Raw genomic sequence first — 19,917 nt, forward strand, 5'->3', positions numbered from 1 at the left:
TAGGTCTGGATCAAAAAATACAATATAATATGATAAAGTTAAGAGCTAACTGATTTTTTGTTCACAGGCTGCTGAAATGGCCTTGCGTCTAACTGGGGTTAATAGATGGTGTGTGAGTGGAACCCCAGTGCAAAGAGGATTGGAAGGTAAGCTCGGTTATATTGTGAAGAAACACTGCTGTGCATCCACAGGTTGTCTCACTGCTAATTCCATTGAGAATGTAGAGAGAGGCCATCTACTTCAATACATTTTGACATCTCCTAGCAGATTAACAAGGAAATGCTAAATATGAAAGGAAGCTTCTTGTTTATTATTTCCTGACACTGGGCCCTGAAGATCACTGTTCTGCTAGATGTTCATCAGAGAACATGTATGCTGTTATAACTGGTTTTGGGTGATCTTGCACATTACACATCTTGCATATTTTAATGGTTTCCTGTTACAAGTAGGTAAGAATATAGTTGGGTTATATTTATTGGTTTCAAAAGCTCACTGTAAAAAAATATCCTGCTCTATCCTCAAACTGTTGCGTTTATTTTGCTTTTTAGATAAAATAGGAGTCAATTTTAACTGTACTAATTTCAAAGCAGGAGAACAGAAGCATATTGCACTCAATGAACACGTTATCACACACAGATATTGGGATTCATTTACTAAAGGCAAATATACTGTGCCCTGCAAGTGCGGTTGCTCTAGATCAGAGATATGCAATTAGCGGACCTCCATCTGTTGCAAAACGACAAGTTCCATCATGCATCTGCCTCTGGGTGTCATGCTTGTGGCTGTCAGTGTCTTGCTATGCCTCATGGGACTTGTAGTTCTGCAACATCTGGAAGTCCGCTAATTGCATATCCCTGCTCTAGATCTTAGTAAATGAGGGGAAGCTCTGCTGATTTCTATCATCCCATCATGTGCATGCAAAAATGCTTTTTTTCTAATTTTCCTTGCATGTTATTGTGTATTCTTTGCAAAGCAAAGCTTTATCTCTTTTACTAAACTCTGGAGCTACTGCACTTGCAGTGCACAGTATATTTGCCTTTACTTAATCCACTTCAATCTTTACCACCACCAACAAAAACAACAGTTCGGTCTTTTAATAACCAGCATAACCAGGGGTACCTCCACATCAACCAACTTACACACACACTTTAATGCCCCATACACACGGTCGGAAATTCTGACGGAAAAAGTGTGGGCTCCACCGGACTTTTTCTGTTGGAATTTCCGACACACAAAGTTTGAGAGCAGGATCTAAAATTTTCCGGCAACAAAATCCAATCGTTTAAATTACGTTAGTGTGTAGACAATTCCGACGGACAAAGTGCCACACATGCTCAGAATAGATTATGAGACTAAAGCTATTGGCTACTGCCCTCTTTATAGTCCCATCGTACGCGTTGTACGTCACCGCGTTCTGAACGATCGGATTTTCTGACAACTTTGTGCGACCGTGTGTATGCAAGACAAGTTTGGGCCAAAATCCGTCGGAAAAAATCTGACGGATTTTGTCGTCATAATATCCGACCGTGTGTACAGGGCATAAGAGTGAGCCCCTCTTAAAATTCTAGATACTGCTTTAGATAAGAATTTTGGGGACTATGTCTGTATGTAGTAAAGTGTTTATTGAGTGACTGTACTCGTTTTTTTTTAATTCGTTTGGATTTCCCTTGAATTTAAGTGTGTACCACATGTATTTTGTTTCACATAGGTGTTTAACCTAATTATAGAATTATAGTGGGGAAATTAGGGAGAGGTGGTGCTGGTTTTATCTAATTCTAACTATATTTATTCTGATAAATATTTGACTTCCAGATTTGTTTGGGCTGGTATTATTCCTTGGAGTGGACCCCTACTGGGTGAAACACTGGTGGGACCAGCTTCTATACAAGCCATATTGCAGAAAGGATCCTTTGCTATTATACCATTGCATAGCCAAAATAATGTGGAGATCTGCGAAAAAAGATGTAATTGACCAGGTGAATAAAAAACCTTTATAAACAGATTTTAAACAGTATATTATTTTAGAGCTGTAACTGGTCCTCTTGAATAAGGGTTGCATTACTATTTAAACAGCAGTTTGTCTTGTATTTTCTTAAAGCAGGCCTATCATTAAACGTTTGTTAGTCTCTCTTATTAGCCTATTAATCATTTTACTAGCTTTTAGTAATTATTTAGCAAATTATTTATCATTCATTAAAAAAATTCTTGTTTTTTTTTTTACCATCATGTAACCAACCATAGGTATAGATACACATTTTTATTTGCCCCAGGAGATATCTCATCATACTGGTATGGCAGCAGGAGGGTGGGAGGGAAAGGACACAATGGACACTACCGCGATAGTATTCGCAAGTGACGTATTACATTTGGCCAAAGCAGAGACCAATTGGCAATTGAAGGTATGACAAGGCACCTCTTCTTAAGTGGTGCACTTAAAAGGGGAACTTAACTCTGGAAGCCATGTGAAAAAAAAGGGGTAGGCAGAGGGCAAAAGACTAGTTACTGGTATCATCTGTGGTCCACATAGGTGGTCTGTAGCAGCTGTAATGTTCCTAAAATAGATGCTTTTGTTACTGAGTATGGTATTTTTGTAGCTACAAGATTTCTCTTTCTAACTAAATATTTTCTCCACCATAGAGTAATAATATAGCATTGGTCCTGTAGACATGAGATCATTGGCATAGCTTTGTGACTATGGATGAGCTAAATTTTCTGAACTCTAATGATCATGCTTTTACTCAGTAATGGTGCTGACTAAAGTCTTACCTCTATGTGTGTGTGTATATTTTATTTATATATATATATATATATTTTGAATGCGACTGATTTAGTAAAGCAAATAGACAAATAGACTGTGATCTTTGCAAGGGCATTTGCTCCAGAGCTTAGCAAATGAGGTAAAGCTTCACTTTGCAAAGAATACCCAATCACATGCAAGGGAAAAAAAAACACTATTTTTTCTTGCACATGATTGGATGATGGCGGTCAACAGAGCTTCCCCTCATTTACTAAGCTCTGGAGAAAATGCCCTTGCAAAGTGCAACCACAGTCTGTTTGCCTTTAGTAAATCAACCCAATAGTTATTTATACTGTATATCATTATAGAGGGTAACTTTTTACTGCTCATTTCTTCTCACAGTAGTATGTTTGATTTTAGCTGCTGCACTGTATTTGAATAAACATAACAGCAATTTATGTATTTCCTTTTTATCCCTAGATTCAAATCCCAGCGCAAACAGAGGATGTACACTGGCTGCATTTCTCCCCAGTGGAAAGACATTTCTACCATAGGCAACATGAAGTATGCTGTCAGGATGCTCTCGCTAAACTACGCAAAATCTCAGATTGGTCTCTCAAGTTGAGTAGCTTGGACAGACGAACAGTGTCCTCCATCTTGTACCCCCTTCTGAGATTGAGGCAGGCCTGTTGCCATCCGCAGGCTGTCCGTGGAGAATTTTTACCGTTGCAGAAGAGGTAACAGACATATCCATTAACTACCATGGCCCCATTACGTGTGTGTGTATAATATATGCATATATATTTCCTCTTTGCACTGGAGATTCTACAGTCTGTGCTTTCTGTAAATTATCATTGCACAGACTATAGTCCAGATCTAAATTATCAGCCGCCCCCTATCAGCCATCTCTCTCCTCATTACATGACCAGATTTTCTTCTGTGTCCTCTCCCAGTGGAAAATCGTTAGCTATCACTCCTCTCTCTTCATTCCACCACTGAGCAGCAATCGATTCTAGTTTGGCCTCCTGTCTTCTGTGTCCACAAGTTGCTTCTGCTCTCATTTCTTCCACCTTACCACAATTACCATGTCCACTGGCCCCCAACCATTCTCAGACCCACTCCTCTTCTTGCCATGATCCATTATCAGATCATACTAGGCCTCCTCTCCTCCTGTCTTTGCCAAGCTCAGATCCCACTTTTTTATTCATATTCATGATAGTCATGATAATCCATTATCTGCCCATAGTCATGATAATCCATTATGTGCCTTCTTAACCACTTAAGGACAGAGCCTAGATTTGGTGGTTAAAATCATTTTTATTTTGCTAGAAAATTACTTAGCACCCCAACGTAATATATATATTTTTTTCTAACACCCTAGAGAATAAAATGGCGGTCGTTGCAATACTTTGTCACACCATATTTGCGCAGCGTTCTGGTTTGGCCCTCTGTCTTCTGTGGCATTGCCATTGTGCTTCTCTGTTTTTCCCCATGGTCCATGACCAGCTCCTGCTAGCTTCCCTCATACACACGCACACACACTCTCACTCTTTCTCTCCATATACAACTTACTTAGTCCCTCTCCTCATGATCAGGTGTACATATATATAATATATATATATATATATATATAAGGGCTGTTACTGATTAAAATTTTCCTGTTCGATTAATCGTTTTTTTTTTAAATCGATTAATCGACTAATTTCGATTAATTATAATGCACATACAGTTTTTACATTTTTTTTTTATTAAACTTTAAGAAAAACGTAGAAAGTTAGTTTAACTTTAACTGTAATGTCCACATCTCCCCCCATGCTGTATTTTCCACATCTCCCCCCATGCTGTATTTTCCACATCTCCCCCCATGCTGTATTGTCCACATCTCCCCCCATGCTGTATTGTCCACATCTCCCCCCATGCTGTATTGTCCACATCTCCCCCCATGCTGTATTGTCCACATCTCCCCCCATGCTGTATTGTCCACATCTCCCCCCCCCATAAAGTACTGTCCACATCTCCCCCCATGCTGTATTTTCCACATCTCCCCCCATGCTGTATTTTCCACATTTCCCCCCATGCTGTATTGTCCACATCTCCCCCCATGCTGTATTGTCCACATCTCCCCCCATGCTGTATTGTCCACATCTCCCCCCATGCTGTATTGTCCACATCTCCCCCCATGCTGTATTGTCCACATCTCCCCCCCCCATAAAGTACTGTCCACATCTCCCCCCCCATAAAGTACTGTCCACATCTCCCCCCCCCCATAAAGTACTGCCCACTTCTCCCCCCATAAAGTACTGCCCACTTCTCCCCCCATAAAGTACTGCCCACATCTCCTCACATCTCCCCCATACCTTTTCATGATTGTCTGCTCTGTCTGGAATAGACAGCAGGCAGACCCGTCCATCCTCAGAGTAGACACAAGCAGGCGGGCGATGATGACGTCAGCGCGCGCGTCTAGGCCGCAGTCAGGTGGACCAAGATGGCCGCGGCCTTTCCTATGGGCGAGACCGCGGAGCTGACTCCGCGGATCGTCCTCGATCAAAATTATTTTGATCGATCAAAGAAATTGACGATTAATCGAACAATTAATCGTTAATTTCCGCAGCCCTAATATATATATATATATATATATATATACATATATACATACACAGTATCTCACAAAAGTGACTACACCCCTCACAGTTTTATTATATCTTTTCATGTGACAACACTGAAGAAGTTACACTTTGCTACAGTGTAAAGTAGTGAATATACAGCTTGTATAACAGTGAAAATTAGCTGTCCCCTCAAAATAACTCAACACAAAGCCATTAATGTCAAAAGTGAGTACACCCATAGTTAAATAGTTACATAGTCGGTAAGGCCGAAAAAAGACAATAGTCCATCCAATTCAACCTGTGTAAGTACATGTGTATCAATGTCTATAATTATTTCCCATATCCCTGTATGTTGTGTCCTTTAAGATGTGCATCTAAGAGTCTTTTAAAAATATCCATATATCGCAACCACCACCAGTTGTGGGAGAGAGTTCCACATCCTTATTGCCCTAACAGTGAAGAACCTCCTACGCAGTTTAAGGTTAAACCACTTCTCCTCCAGTCTCATTGTGTGGCCCCATGCGCTTTTACACTCCCTAAGACTGAGTCATTTGTTTCCTATGCTGGGATCCCCATTGAGATATTTGTAGATCGCTATCATGTCCCCTCAAGCGTCTCATCTCCAGCGAGAATAAATTTAGTGTTTGTAGCCGTTCCTCGTAATTGAGGTCCTCCAGTCCCCTTATTAGTTTTGTTGCTTGTCTTTGAACTCTCTCCAGCTCCAGCACATCCCTTTGGAGGACTGGTGACCAGAATTGGATGGAAAACTCCAGATGAGGCCTAACCAGAGTTTTATAAAGTGGCAGCATTATAGATTTGTCCCTGGAGTATATACCTTTTTTTATGCATGCTAATATTCTGCCTGCTTTGGTAGCTGCAGCTTGGCACTGCATACTGTTCTCAATCTATCATATATTAGCACCCCTAGATCCTTCTCCATTCTTGATTCTCCCAGCTGTTCTCCACCTAGTGAATATTTTTCATTTATGTTTTTTAACCCCAAGTGCATTGCTTTACTTTTCTCCACATTAAACCTCATTTGCCATTTGTCTGCCCACTCCTTTATTATATTCAGGTCTTTCTGCAAATTTTCTATGTCCTGATGCAAGTTTATTACTCTGCTTATCTTTACGTCATCCGCAAGAACTGAGACTGAACTAGTTATCCCACACTCTGAATCATTTATGAATATGTTGAATATAATTGGTCCCAAGACAGAACCTTGGGGTACCCCACTCACCACTCCAGACCAAACTGAGTACATGTTATTTATCACTACCCTTTGGACCCATCCCTGTAACCAGGTATTTACCCAAGCACAGACCCTATGGTCCAAGCCTGCAGACCTCAGCTTGTAAATGAAGCGTTTATGGGGGACTGTATTAAATGCTTTTGCAATGTCTAGATACACCACATCCACAGGCCTCCCCCTATCTAGATGGCTGATAACTTCCTCATAGAATGATTGAGATTTTATATTTCTTATTGCATTCCTTGTAGTGCTGGCATGCTGATGGTGACCCATTCCCTTTTATATTTTTTAAAGGCAATACTTCTCTCCTTAATGAGGCTAGATCAGAGGTCAGACTTAGATCGTTCGTAATTAATAGCTCTAACGGGGCATTCTTTCTATTTGTGGAATCCACCAATTCATGAAATGACAGGCCTTTAGTGAGTGAGTTGTTCCCTCTGCCCAGTCGATATCGGGATAATTAAAGTCCCCCATTATGATTGCATTTCCCTGTCATTTCTACCTGAGATAATAATTCCAGCTCCTCCTCCTTCATGTTGGGTGGCCTATAGCATGCCACCACTATTAATTTCCCACTTACTTCCTCTCTTTGAAGTTCTACCTATAGTCCACCTCCCCCCTAGTCCCATACATAATGTCACTCCTCTCTACCACCCTTATATTGGTTTAAACATATAGACACACCCCTCCACCTCTTCTACCATCCCTATCCTTTTGATACAAGGAATACCCCTGTATATTTGCCAGCCAATCGTGTGAGCTGTCAAACCAAGTTTCAGTTATTCCCACAAAGTCTAAGTTATCCTCGTGTAACAACAGCTCTAGATCCACTATTTTGTTAGCTAGACTCATAGCATTTGTGTATACTCCTCTTAGTGTTGTATGAGTGCTTATTGTTTTTCCCCTTTGTTTCTCCTGGCTTTGTTTTTGAATTTGAATTGCCCACTCACTTCCCCCGGGATTAGTTGTTATAGTTGTATTTTCACTGCTATTACTACTGCTATTACTACTGCTGACTCTCCTATCAGCCTCTGTCACCTGCTTCCTGTTGGCTATCGCTTTCTCTGATCCCACCCCCCCAACACCTAATTTAAAAGCCCCTCCAGCTTTGTGACCATCTTACTTCCCAATAGAGCTGTACCATCTCCATTAAGGTGCAATCCGACCTTACTAAAGATCCGGTAACCGACTGAGAAGTCACCCCAGTTCTCCAGGAACCCAAACCTCTCTTTTGTCACCAGTTCCTCAGCCACTTGTTCAGTTCCCTGAGCTCCTGCTGCTCCTCTGGTGTGGCCCGAGGTACAGGTAGTATTTCAGAGAAAACTGCCTTGGAGGTCCTTTTCCTCAATCTATTCCCTAAGTCCCTAAAATAGTTTTTTAGGACTCTGCACCTTCCTCTCACTTGGTCATTGGTACCAATGTGTATCATGGCCGCTGGGTTTTACCCAGCCCCTCCCAATAATCTGTCCACCCGATTCGTGATGTGCTGAACCCAAGCGTCCGGTAAACAACACACTGTTCGGCAACCCAGATCTTTCTGACAGATTGCCTTCTCTGTCCTTCTAATAATTGAGTCTCCCACTATCAGCACTTGTCTGGCCTTACCTGTATCACCACTCCCGTCCTTACTGGACCCGTCACTACCCTGGCAGCTAGGGGAGGGGGCCTGTTCCAGCACTGCCACCCCTGAGCTTATATGCCTATCATCATGCAACTTGCCATATTTGTTGGGGTGTACCAACTCAGGACTGGCCTCCCTAACACTCTTTCCTCTACCCCTCCTCCTTTCTGTCACCCAGCTACCTACCTCTGGTTCCTTTGCTTCCATCTCTCTAACTTCCTCCAGGATCTGGGCTTCCAGAGAAACAACTCGCTCACATCTCGAACAGCAAGGTTTATCAACAAACGCATACATGGTGCAGGCTGTGCACTGAGTGCCATCACCAATCCTGTTGGACATTTTACCCTCTATTGGGGAAATTGAGTAGACTAACTATTTGTAACCTACTCTATTCCCAGCTTTCTACTCCTAGTGCACCCACAATACACAGGCACTCACAGTACACGGCACTCACAGTACACGGCACTCACAGTACACGGCACTCACAGTACACGCAGGCTCACAGCACACGCGCACTCACAGCATATGGTGTTCACAGCACATGGGCGCTCCCAGCACTCGAGCCCTCACAGCACACAGGTACTCACAGCAGCAGTGGAAAAATTGCAATACAAAATAAATAATATATTTTAAAGACTTATTTCAAAAACAGGCTAACACCCATCCTGTTGTTCATACCCAACGGCATCCTGGTATTTGACGTGTGTATCCAACACACCTCTCATTGGAGTAGGGTGTGATGGGTGCCCCCCCTTGTAGATTGTTTGATGTGTTCTAGACTTTGGCATTTGGAATCAGCAGTGTCATTGTAATGTTCTGAAACCCTGATTTGTAACTGACGAATGGTTACACTCCACATACTGAATCTGACAGGTATTACATTCCACTACATAGATCGCTGATTTGGAACTGCAGTTAATAAAATGTTTAAGAGTGTATGTTTTGCCTGCAGAATAAGAGGTGACAGTTTTAGTCTTTCTGTGTCTTCTACATTGTCTACACATGCTAGTGCCACAAGGGAATGATCCATGTGCGTGAACCAAGTAAGTTTATCTTGGTCTCATCAGACCACAGGACATGGTTCCAGTAATCCTTAATGTCCTTAATCTGCTTGTCTTCAGCAAACTGGCTTTCTTGTGCATCATCTTTAGAAGAGACTTCCTTCTGGGATGACAGCCATACAGACCAATTTGATGCAGTCTGTGATATATTGTCTGAGCACTGACAGGCTGACCCCCAACCCCTTCAACCTCTGCAACAATGCTAGCAGAACTCATATGTCTATTTCCCAAAGCCAGCCTCTGGATATGACGCTGAGCAGGTGCACTCAAGTTCTTTGGTCGACCATGGCGAGGCCTGTTCTGGGTGGAACCTGTCCTGTTAAACTGCTTTATTGTCTTGGCCACCATGCCGCAGCTCAGTTTCAGGGTCTTTGCAATCGTCTTATAACCTAGGCCATCTTTACGTAGAGCAACAATTCTTTTTTTCAGATGCTCAGAGTTCTTTGCCATGAGGTGCCATGTTGAACGTTAACACACCTTCTCCCCATTCACACGTTAGACCTTGTAACACTAACAAGTCACATGACATTGGGGAGGGAAAATGGCTAATTGGGCCGATTTGGAAATTTTCACTTGTATGTAACTATTGGTGTGCTCGCTTTTGTTACCAGCAGTTTAGACATTAATGGCTGTGTATTGAGTTACTTTGAGGGGACAGCACATTTACACTGTTATACAAGCTGTGCACTCACTGCTTTACATTGTAGCAAAGTGTAATTTCTTCAGTGTTGTCACATGGAAATATATAATAAAATATTTACAAAAATGTAAGGGGTGTACTTATTTTTGGGGGATACTATATATATATATATATATATATATATATATATATATATTTATATTGTACGATTCGTATACATCTACAATTTTAAAGTTTCTTAAGATTTAAAAATTGTCTTTAGTAATAAAATATACAAAATAGATATAAAAAGGTTCAAAGAAGTTCATGTGCTTCAGGTTAGACTAAAATATACTCTTGTAACCTTTTGTAGGAATTAACATACATTAATGCAAATTTTGACTATGACTGACTTTGTGTTCCAGCACAATGACGATGGAAGAGTTGCTGACATCTCTGCAGAAGAAATGTCGTACAGAGTGTGAAGAGGCACATCGTCAGCTTGTCTGTGCTTTTAATGGTCTGGCTGGAATCCACATCATTAAAGGTGATGTGATTGAACGGTTTATTGGAAGTTATCTATTACCTTACTGGTGGTAATTAATAATTGCACATATTAGAGTATTTTTGCTGTTGAAATATTGAACTTTGTGATCATATTGGACTAATGTAGTATATATAATACTATATAGATGGGCTAATGTAGTATATATAATCTTAGAATTGGCGCCCTGTGGGTAGGGAATTTACAATTAAAGCTGTCCCTTGATAGTAAACGAGTCACCAATATAGTGTTATACAAAATAAAGTGTAGGCGCTAGGTATATAGGTGACTATACACTATATATCATGAACATAAATACATATGAACATTTGTTTGTGATAGTGTACCCAACACCAGAAAAACAACAAAATGCTTTTAAATGAAGCTTCTATTTCTTCCACTACAAGTGGTCAATGGGAAGGTGGCAACTCACCACAGGTACCTACTTTTTATTTTGTGTAACAAGAGTTGGACTAATGTTGTCACGCTAGACATTTGTTTTTTCAAAAATGATTTGATTTTAAATTCTAATTGTAACTGTTACAGTACGAAAGTTAGAGCTTGTTTGTTTACCTGGTCCATTGCTTTTGTTGTAGTAAGTGCCGTTTCACTTAGGTGCGCTCTGTGAGATTGCATGGGATGCGCACCGCACTGCAGTGCAAATCACATGTGATGTCCATGCAATGCGATTTCAGCCATACAGATAGTATGGCTGAATTTGTATCGCAGAACCCTTTTTTTGGTCCGCACCAGAATCGGATTGCATTGGTTGTGTTCGCATCCATGCGATCTGATTCATGTCCGAACTTCCAGTTCGTAGTTCGATATGGGAGCTGAAATGGGGGTGTCATTAACATTGTATTGACACTCCCAGCAGTTCACATATGGCAGTGTGAACTGCCATGCGAGTCAGGTGCGATGCGGGAACCTGCAGTGGATTTGCACCTATGTGAACCGCCACTTAAGAGTGCTTGCAGTGATAGTGTTACTGAGGAAAATGTTGTTGCATTCTATCATTCCTCTTTATGGAACTTTATCACGGCAACCAAAGATGTTCAAATACTTAATTGTATAGAAGTATAAATTGTATTCAAAATATTGTTTAAAAAAAGCCATCATAAGGCTTGATGATTCCTAAAAGGTATATATCAACATTCTAATGTACATAGTTATTTGCAGGGTTGTACTGTCCTAAAACCATACATGACTACACATAACTCAAAGGTTCAGTTACAGCTCGTTTATGGAGTGGGAAACCAACGCGTTTCAAACATTTCAAATAATATCTGTCTAATAACTGCCAATAATTTCTATTTTCACAATTAATCATAACAATAATAAAACATATTAACAAGATAACCATTGATCTGCCATTATGATCTACCATTTTGAGGGCCTCTCAGGGTTTGTGTGCTCTCTGCACCTCTCATCCTAAAGACTTCCATGTCTGTGGTTATAACATGGCCAGCAACTTTTATAAGTCAGTAAGAGAGTGGAAAAATGACTTTTGCCTCTGTATTGCTTAATGAAATGATAACCAACTGAGACTGGCAACATGGAAGAAAGACCAAAATCCTTTGAATGCTCACAACATGCATCAAGAAGTGTGTGTATTGGGTTGTCTTAGCCCTTGTACACACGGTCGGAGAATCCGTCGGAATGTGTCCTATCGGACCGTGTTGTCGGATAACCCGACTGTCTGTGGTATGCATCGGACTGATTCCGTTGGAATATCCGTCGGACCCAATTTTCCAACTTGTTGGAAATATTTCCCGACCAACTGGGCTGATCGGACATAATCCGATCATGTGTAGAGAATTTTGATCGGACCAAGTGCCACGCATGCTCAGATCAAATTCCTACATCAAAGCTATTGGCTACTAGCCTGAATGTAGTCCCATCGTAACGAAATTACGTCATCACGTTCTGAAAGATCGGATTTTTCGACAACTTTGTCCAACCGTGTGTATGCAACAGTTTTGGACAAGATCCGACGGACAAAATCCGACGGACGAAATCTCCGACCGTGTGTACAGGGGCTTATACTTAAGCGGTGAGCACTTAGATCATTTCATTCTAACCATGACCTGGCATCCTTGCTGAGATCTAAGGAGACGTAAGAGAAGTTTATGGTCCGCGTTAACCCTTTTGATACCCGCTTGCATGACCACCGGTTTACACAGGGGTCCATGCCATAAGGTGAGAGTGATTAGTTAGACCGGAGGTGGAGGGATTGTTACGCTACAGTGGGGGAAAAAATGACTTCCGTCAGTGCTACAGTTTGAATTTAAAATGTATTTTTGTGAACTGGGAAGTTAAGTCATGGATTGTGGAAACTAACTAGTGTCGGGTGATTGTATATAATGTAAACCACATTTACCACTGCCTAATGCAGAGTTGCAATGCAAGGAGATCAGCTAAAAGTAGTTGGATCTGTATGTGCGTTATAAATAATCAAAATTAGTCGATTAAAAAAAAATCGATTAATCAAACACGAAAATTTTAATCAGTAACAGCCCTAATTATTTATAGTTATTTAATATATTATAATTTGTGATTTTGTGTTTCAAACTTTATCATACCCGGGATGTCTACTAGACGCTTGTTTGGACAGTTTTCTGCTGATTTTTGTCTTCAGATTTACAAAAACCATGTAGTGCAAGGGCCTGCCTGATTGCATACAACGGATGGATTTGGTTGTCGAAATCTCCGACCGTGTGTACAGGGGCTAACACATCAGCTTCAGCAGGGATCATTCCTTCATGCAGGCTCCTTAGCCAGTCAGCTGCAGCACTCTTAGCCCCTGCACACACGGTCAGAGATTTCGACAACCATATCCGTCGGATCTTGTCCAAAACTGTTGCATACACACGGTCGGACAAAGTTGTCGAAAAATCCGATCTTTCAGAACGTGATGATGTAATTTCGTTACGACGGGACTACATTCAGGCTAGTAGCCAATAGCTTTGATGTAGGAATTTGATCTGAGCATGCGTGGCACTTGGTCCGATCAAAATTCTCTACACATGATCAGAGTATGTCCGATCGGCCCAGTTGGTCGGGAAATATTTCCAACAAGTTGGAAAATTGGGTCCGACGGAATCAGTCCGATGCATACCACACACAGTCGGATTATCCGACAACACGGTCCGATAGGACACAAATTCCAACGGATTCTCGGACCGTGTGTACAAGGGCTTAGGCTACCCATGGCTCATTCTCTCAGTCCTCATGATGAGCACTTCTGAATCCGATCGAGGTTGAACGTAGATGTCACCCCCCCCCCCTCCCCCTAGTGCTGATCTTCAGGCATCATTTTTAGACAGCTCTGTGTTCTATCTGACTTACCAAAGGCCAAATGTTACCTTTTTCACTCTACTGACTGTGCTTTGACCTATATTTTACATGCCCAACTACTATTGATTACATTTGTATTTCATTATTACAAGATTACAAGTTTGTATTTCATTATATTACATCCAGTGTACCAACAGTTGTGTCTTTATATTTTGTTTTGTTTTTTCCTTATCCTTGTTTGCTATGACAATGATATTTTTTCATGAGTATCTGCTGTCAGCAGAATATTGTGTATGTTATTTAACCATTTGCCGACCAGCCGCCATCATTATACTGCGGCAGGTTAGCATGATTCCGCAAACCGTCTCCTTTAAGCGGGATAGCAGGGGCGTGTGCACCCGATGTATTTCGGGGGTGCCGACAGGGCCGGCGCTACCACTAGGCGAAGTAGGCAGCCGCCTAGGGCGCATTACGACCTAGGGCGCCACCACGGCCTCTGTCCAGTGTGAGCTCCTCTTCTGATCTCTCGCCCCCCCCCCCGTGGTGTGCCGCCGGCGCCACCAATCCCCCATGTTTCCCGCTGAGCGCTCAAACGTGTTTATCTCACAGCGCCGCTCCGGGACTCCTTTGCTCCAGCCTGTCCCTCTGGAGTGGCGCTGTGTGTCTGTGTGAGTGCAGCGGAGGGGCGGGGCTCGGCGGAGGTGGGAGCATTGAGAGGTCGGTCAGCTGACCTCCTGCCCGGCGGGGACATCGTGGAGCAGGGTGGACGGCGCTGGCGTGGCCCCGGCGGAGCGGGTGGACGGCGCTGGCGTGGACTCCTGAACAATTCTGCACACCCAGTGCAGAGGAGTCGGAGAGGCCCGGAATGATGGTCCCTGAAGGCAGCTTTAAAGAGCAGAGGTAAGGAGGAGGATGGATCATCCCCGATCTACATTGAGCTGTATGGAGGGGGTTTGTGTGTGAGTAATGCAGGAAGTAGGAGTCAGGTAGGTCAGTGTGATGTGTGTCAGTGTGATGTGTCAGTGCCATTGTATGTGTCAGTGTATGTGTATGTGCCAGTGTATGTGCCAGTGTATGTGCCAGTGTATGTGTCAGTGTATGTGTCATGCCAGTGTATGTGTCAGTGTGATGTGTCAGGGTATGTGTATGTGTCAGTGTGATGTGTCAGTGTCAGGGTATGTGTATGTGTCAGTGTGATGTGTCAGTGTCAGGGTATGTGTATGTGTCAGTGTGATGTGTCAGTGTCAGGGTATGTGTAGGTGTCAGTGTGATGGTCAGTGTATGCGTCAGTGTGATGGTCAGTGTATGCGTCAGTGTGATGGTCAGTGTAGGTGTCAGTATGATGGTCAGTGTATGCGTCAGTGTGATGGTCAGTGTATGCGTCAGTGTGATGGTCAGTGTATGCGTCAGTGTGATGGTCAGTGTAGGTGTCAGTATGATGGTCAGTGTATGTGTCAGTGAACAGTGCCATTGTATGTGTTAGTGTATGTGTCAGTGGCAGTGTATGTGTCATGTCAGGGTATGTGTCAGTGTATGTCATGCCAGTGTATGTGTATGTGTCTGTGTCAGTGTATGTGTTTTCAGTGTATGTGTTTTCAGTGTATGTGTTTTCAGGGTGATGTGTCAGGGTGATGTGTCAGTGTATGTGTTTTCAGGGTATGTGTCAGTGTATGTGTAGTGTATGTGTCAGGGTATGTGTCAGGGTATGTGTCAGGGTATGTGTCAGTGTGATGGTCAGTGTAGGTGTCAGTGTGATGGTTAGTGTAATTGGCAGTGTAGGTGTCAGATGGGTTAGTGTAGGTGCCAGGTAGGTCGGTGTAATTATCAGGTAGGTCAGTGTAGGGGTCAGCATGATGTGAGTAGTGCAGGAAGTAGGAGTCAGGTGGATTAGTTTGTGTCAAGGGGTCAGTGTAGGGGTCAGATAGGTCATGTGTAGCAAGGGCAGGGTAAGGTGGAGTCATGTGCGCAGCCGGGGGGGGGGGGGCAAAATTAGGTTTCGCCTAGGGTGTCAACGATCCTTGCACCAGCCCTGGGTGCCGATACTTGTGGCTGGCGGTCACGGGCACGAGAGGCAGAACAGGGACGAGTGTGTGTAAAAACACAAATCCCTGTTCTGTAAGGAGAGGAGAGGCAGATTGTGAGTTCCTAAATAGCTAGGAACCATGATCTGTCATCTCCTATAGTCAGTCCCCTCCCCCCACAGTTAGAACACACAGTCAGGGAACTCAGTTAACCCCTTGATCAACCCCTAGTGTTAACCCCTTCCCTGTGAGTGATATATTTATCATAGAAAAAATACAAAATATTGTGTTTTTTTCAAAATTGTTGCTCTTTTTTTGTGTATAGCGCAAAAAAAAAGACTGCAGAGATGATCAAATACCACCAAAACAAAGCGCTATTTGTGGGTAAAAAAAGGACATCAATTTTGTTTGGGTACAGCGTCACACGACCGCGCAATTGTCAATTAAAGCAACACAGTGCCGAATCCCAAAAATGGCCTGGTCATTGAGCAGCCAAATCTCCCGAAGGCTGAAGTGGTTAAACGCCAATAAAAATCTATTGACAAAAAAAAAAGGAAATTCCTACAAATTAGGGAATCTTTTTAGGACCCCCAGGTCACCAGAACTAATGTCTTCAAATTAGAGCTGCCACGACGCGTCGACGTAATCGACTACGTCGACTAAGAAAATACGTTGACGTGCGTTCTGGGCGTTGATGCGTCACAGTGGTGGCAGTGCTTAGTATCTAGCGCTGCCCTCCGTGGCACCGTCCCCCTCTCTTCTCCCTCGCCGTCCCCCTCTCTTCTCCCCCTCCGTGCCGCCGTCCCTAGGGGTGCAACGGATCGTCACCAATCCGTGATCCGAGCGCACATGCCGTGCTCCGCGGTCTCGGCCTTAGGAGAGGCTGCGGCTTCGGCATAGCTCCGAAGCGGCGGCCATCTTTCTACACCCAGGCGTTTACAATGTGATCGCTCCGACGGAGCGATCACTTGTAAACAAACCAGCGTCATTACATGACGCCGGTTTCTTTCTCCCCTCTCTTTACTGATCTGTGCAGTGGAAGGGAGAGGTCGGATGGAAGCAGCCTCCCTCCATACCCAGCCAATACTTTGCCAGCCCGATACTCTGCCAGTCTCTGCAATGCAATACTCTGCAATGCAATACTCTGCGCTGCAAAACAATACTCTGCTGCAAAACAATACAATACTCTGCCCGCCAATACAGTACAATACTCTGCCCGCCAATACTCTGCCCGCCAATACAGTACAATACTCTGCCCGCCAATACAGTACAATACTCTGCCCGCCAATACTCTGCCAGCCAATACAATACTCTGCCCGCCAATACTCTGCCAGCCAATACAATACAATACTCGGCCCGCCAATACTCTGCCAGCCAATACAATACTCTGCCCACCAATACTCTGCCAGCCAATACAATACTCTGCCCGCCAATACTCTGCTAGCCAATACAATACTCTGCCCGCCAATACTCTGCCAGCCAATACAATACTCTGCCCGCCAATACTCTGCCAGTCAATACAATACAATACTCTGCCCGCCAATACTCTGCCAGCCAATACAATACAATACTCTGCGCGCCAATACAATACTCTGCCCGCCAATACAATACAATACTCTGCCCGCCAATACAATACAATACTCTGCCCGCCAATACAATACAATACTCTGCAATGCAATGCAATACTCTGCAATGCAATACAATACTCTGCAATGCAATACTCTCAAGGTTATCCAAAGGATTAATTAGCTAATCAAAAAAAAACCCACTAGATTCATTAAAAAAAAAAAAAAAAAAAAAAATCGGATAGTCGTTGACTAATCGAAAAAATAATAATAGATTAGTCGACAGACAAATTAATCGTTAGTTGTAGCTCTACTTCAAATTTACCAAAACCATGTAATGCAAGGGCCTGCCTGCATACAAATTGAAACTCCTAAGGTTTGACCTCATATTATATGGTTTTGGTGAATCTGAAGACAAAAATCTGCAGAAAATTTGATATTGTGTATGGGGCTTTACTGTTCTCGGGACAAATTTGGATTTTTCTTTTTCTTTTACTTTCACTTTCAGTGATAATAGTAAACAGGACAAATAGAGAGGATAAATCTCCCTAACGGGGACACAGACAACAATAGACAAGTGTTGTGGGTGTTCCAGTCCATCTCCCCTCTTTCCAAAACAAGAAAAATGTTTTCCCTTTATTTTACTTTAAACACCTTATTTTACCATGTTGCGCTATAATCACTAATACAATGTCTGCTACCACAATAAGGGCAGGTCAACATGGGGGCCTTGGTAAAGTCCAGATGCTGGGGTGGATTTTGCTTGGTACCAATAAATAGCTTACTAAGCTTCTTCCTTCTCTTAGCGTAAAAAGCTGTAAGACCTTGTACACACGGTCGGAGATTCTGACGGAATGTGTCCGATCGGACCGTTTTGTCGGATATTCCGACTGTGTGTGGTCTACATCGGACTGTTTCCGTCAGAGTATCTGACGGACCAAGTTTTCCAAAGTGTTGGTAAAATTTTCCGACAAAATGCTCCGATCGGACATACTCCGATCATGTGTAGAGAATTCCGATCGGACAAAGTGCCACGCATGCTCAGATCAAATTCCTACACCAAAGCTATTGGCTACTAGCGTGAACGTAGTCCCGTTGTAACGAAATAACGTCATCACGTCGGATTTTCCGACAACTTTGTCCGACCGTGTGTATGCAACAGTTTCGGACAAAATCCGTCTGACAAAATCATACTATAGTTCAGCTTAGTGTGTTCAGGAGGTAAGGGTTGTGACATCCTTTCTTCAGCTAAACTTTGTTTGCTAATTTTACTTTGAATGTGCACAAAGCCTGCTAAGTTGATACCACTTGATATGGTTCTTCTTTCCCTATATTTTCATAAGTTATATTTTTCTCATGCAGGTGAGTACACACTGGCTGCAGAATTATATAGAGACGTATTGAGGTCATCAGAAGAACACAAAGAAAAAATGAAAACTGACTCCTTACAAGTAAGTATAGCTGTAAAAACAAATCTAGCAAGGTAAAACCATATATTTTCAGTGTTTTGTTGTACTGCATGAAAAACATGTTGCTCTATGTGCTCTGTAGTGCTCTTCACTGGATTTCTTTATTCTTTTAACTATGACCTGAGAGGTATCTGCTTGTATGTAAATGTGTGGTAAGGGTTTTCTGAAATATTTTAGCCATTGTTAAAAGGTGTAGTACAAGGCAATACAATGGCTGGCTAAGAATGATTGATAGCGAGATATTTGCCTGTCCCCAAACCTGCCAGAAAACTATCTGTGATCATTTCCCCAAGTCAGAAAACTAACAGAATTGAGTCACAAAAATTACACTTCTTTTCTTTCTGTATAGTATGGGTGCCCAACCTTTCGGGGAGTGTGGGCCACTTTAGCGATTTGGTATTCGAACATGGGTCATAATGAGCACAGCTGGCATATGACAGATCCGTGTCCACTCTGCATATGCAGAGGAGACACGGACATAGCCCGCTCTACTCTATGGGCCCTCTAATCGAATCCGCCTAGACAGAAGGGGACTGATCCCCTTCTGTTTTTTTAAGTGGATCGGATTAGGGATAGGAAGGTGTAACCGGACACAAGTCCATTTATATCTGCCACTCTATAGAGGTGAATGGAGGGTCCGATTGGGTCCACCTGAAAAACAGACAGGCAGACCCGATTGGACCGGTTATGTGAAAGGGGCCTAAGGCTGCTTTCACACTGATGCACTGCATTTCAATTGACCTCAAGCTTCACTTCTTCCTCAGGATTCCTGCAGGTATCGCTGGTTGCTGCTGTCCCCCAGGTGGGTATGGCTGGTGGCTGCTGCAGGCTGTCATCCAGGGCTGGTAGTGCTGGTGGGTACTGCTGGCCGATACTGCTGGTGGGTACCACTGGTTGGGACTGCTGGCTGGTACTGCTGGTGGGTACTGCTGGTGGTTATTGTTGGCTGGTTCCTGAGCCACCATCCCCGAGCATCAGTGTGACAGGAGCCAGTGATAGGGGAAGCACGCGGCTGGAGTAGAGAGCAGAACCGATGCATCCTGTATCCCTCCTGTCACAGGCAGAGTACATTTCGTTTCAATCCACCTGTGATACGAGCTGGCGCTATGCAGGAAGCATCTGCTC

The 19,917-nt window shown here is 43.1% G+C and overlaps 1 protein-coding gene across 3 annotated transcripts in view; it reads left to right on the plus strand.

The window, feature by feature from the left end:
* Window positions 1–19,917, plus strand: part of SHPRH (SNF2 histone linker PHD RING helicase) — a 158,463-nt gene that overhangs the window by 76,359 nt on the left and 62,187 nt on the right. For all 3 annotated transcript variants that reach the window (XR_013276661.1, XM_077486351.1, XM_077486352.1), the window contains exons 11-15: window positions 68–146; window positions 1,813–1,976; window positions 3,218–3,474; window positions 10,322–10,443; window positions 18,686–18,774. Coding sequence is in view for 2 of the 3 variants with exons in the window: in XM_077486351.1 (XP_077342477.1) it covers window positions 68–146; window positions 1,813–1,976; window positions 3,218–3,474; window positions 10,322–10,443; window positions 18,686–18,774 (711 nt within the window). In the remaining variant the exon portion in view is untranslated. The remainder of the gene's footprint in view (window positions 1–67; window positions 147–1,812; window positions 1,977–3,217; window positions 3,475–10,321; window positions 10,444–18,685; window positions 18,775–19,917) is intronic.

Source organism: Lithobates pipiens, unplaced genomic scaffold (genome assembly GCF_037356315.1).
Source record: "Lithobates pipiens isolate NorthernLeopardFrog02 unplaced genomic scaffold, aLitPip1_a1.2 Scaffold_18, whole genome shotgun sequence".
Classification (NCBI taxonomy): domain Eukaryota; kingdom Metazoa; phylum Chordata; class Amphibia; order Anura; family Ranidae; genus Lithobates; species Lithobates pipiens.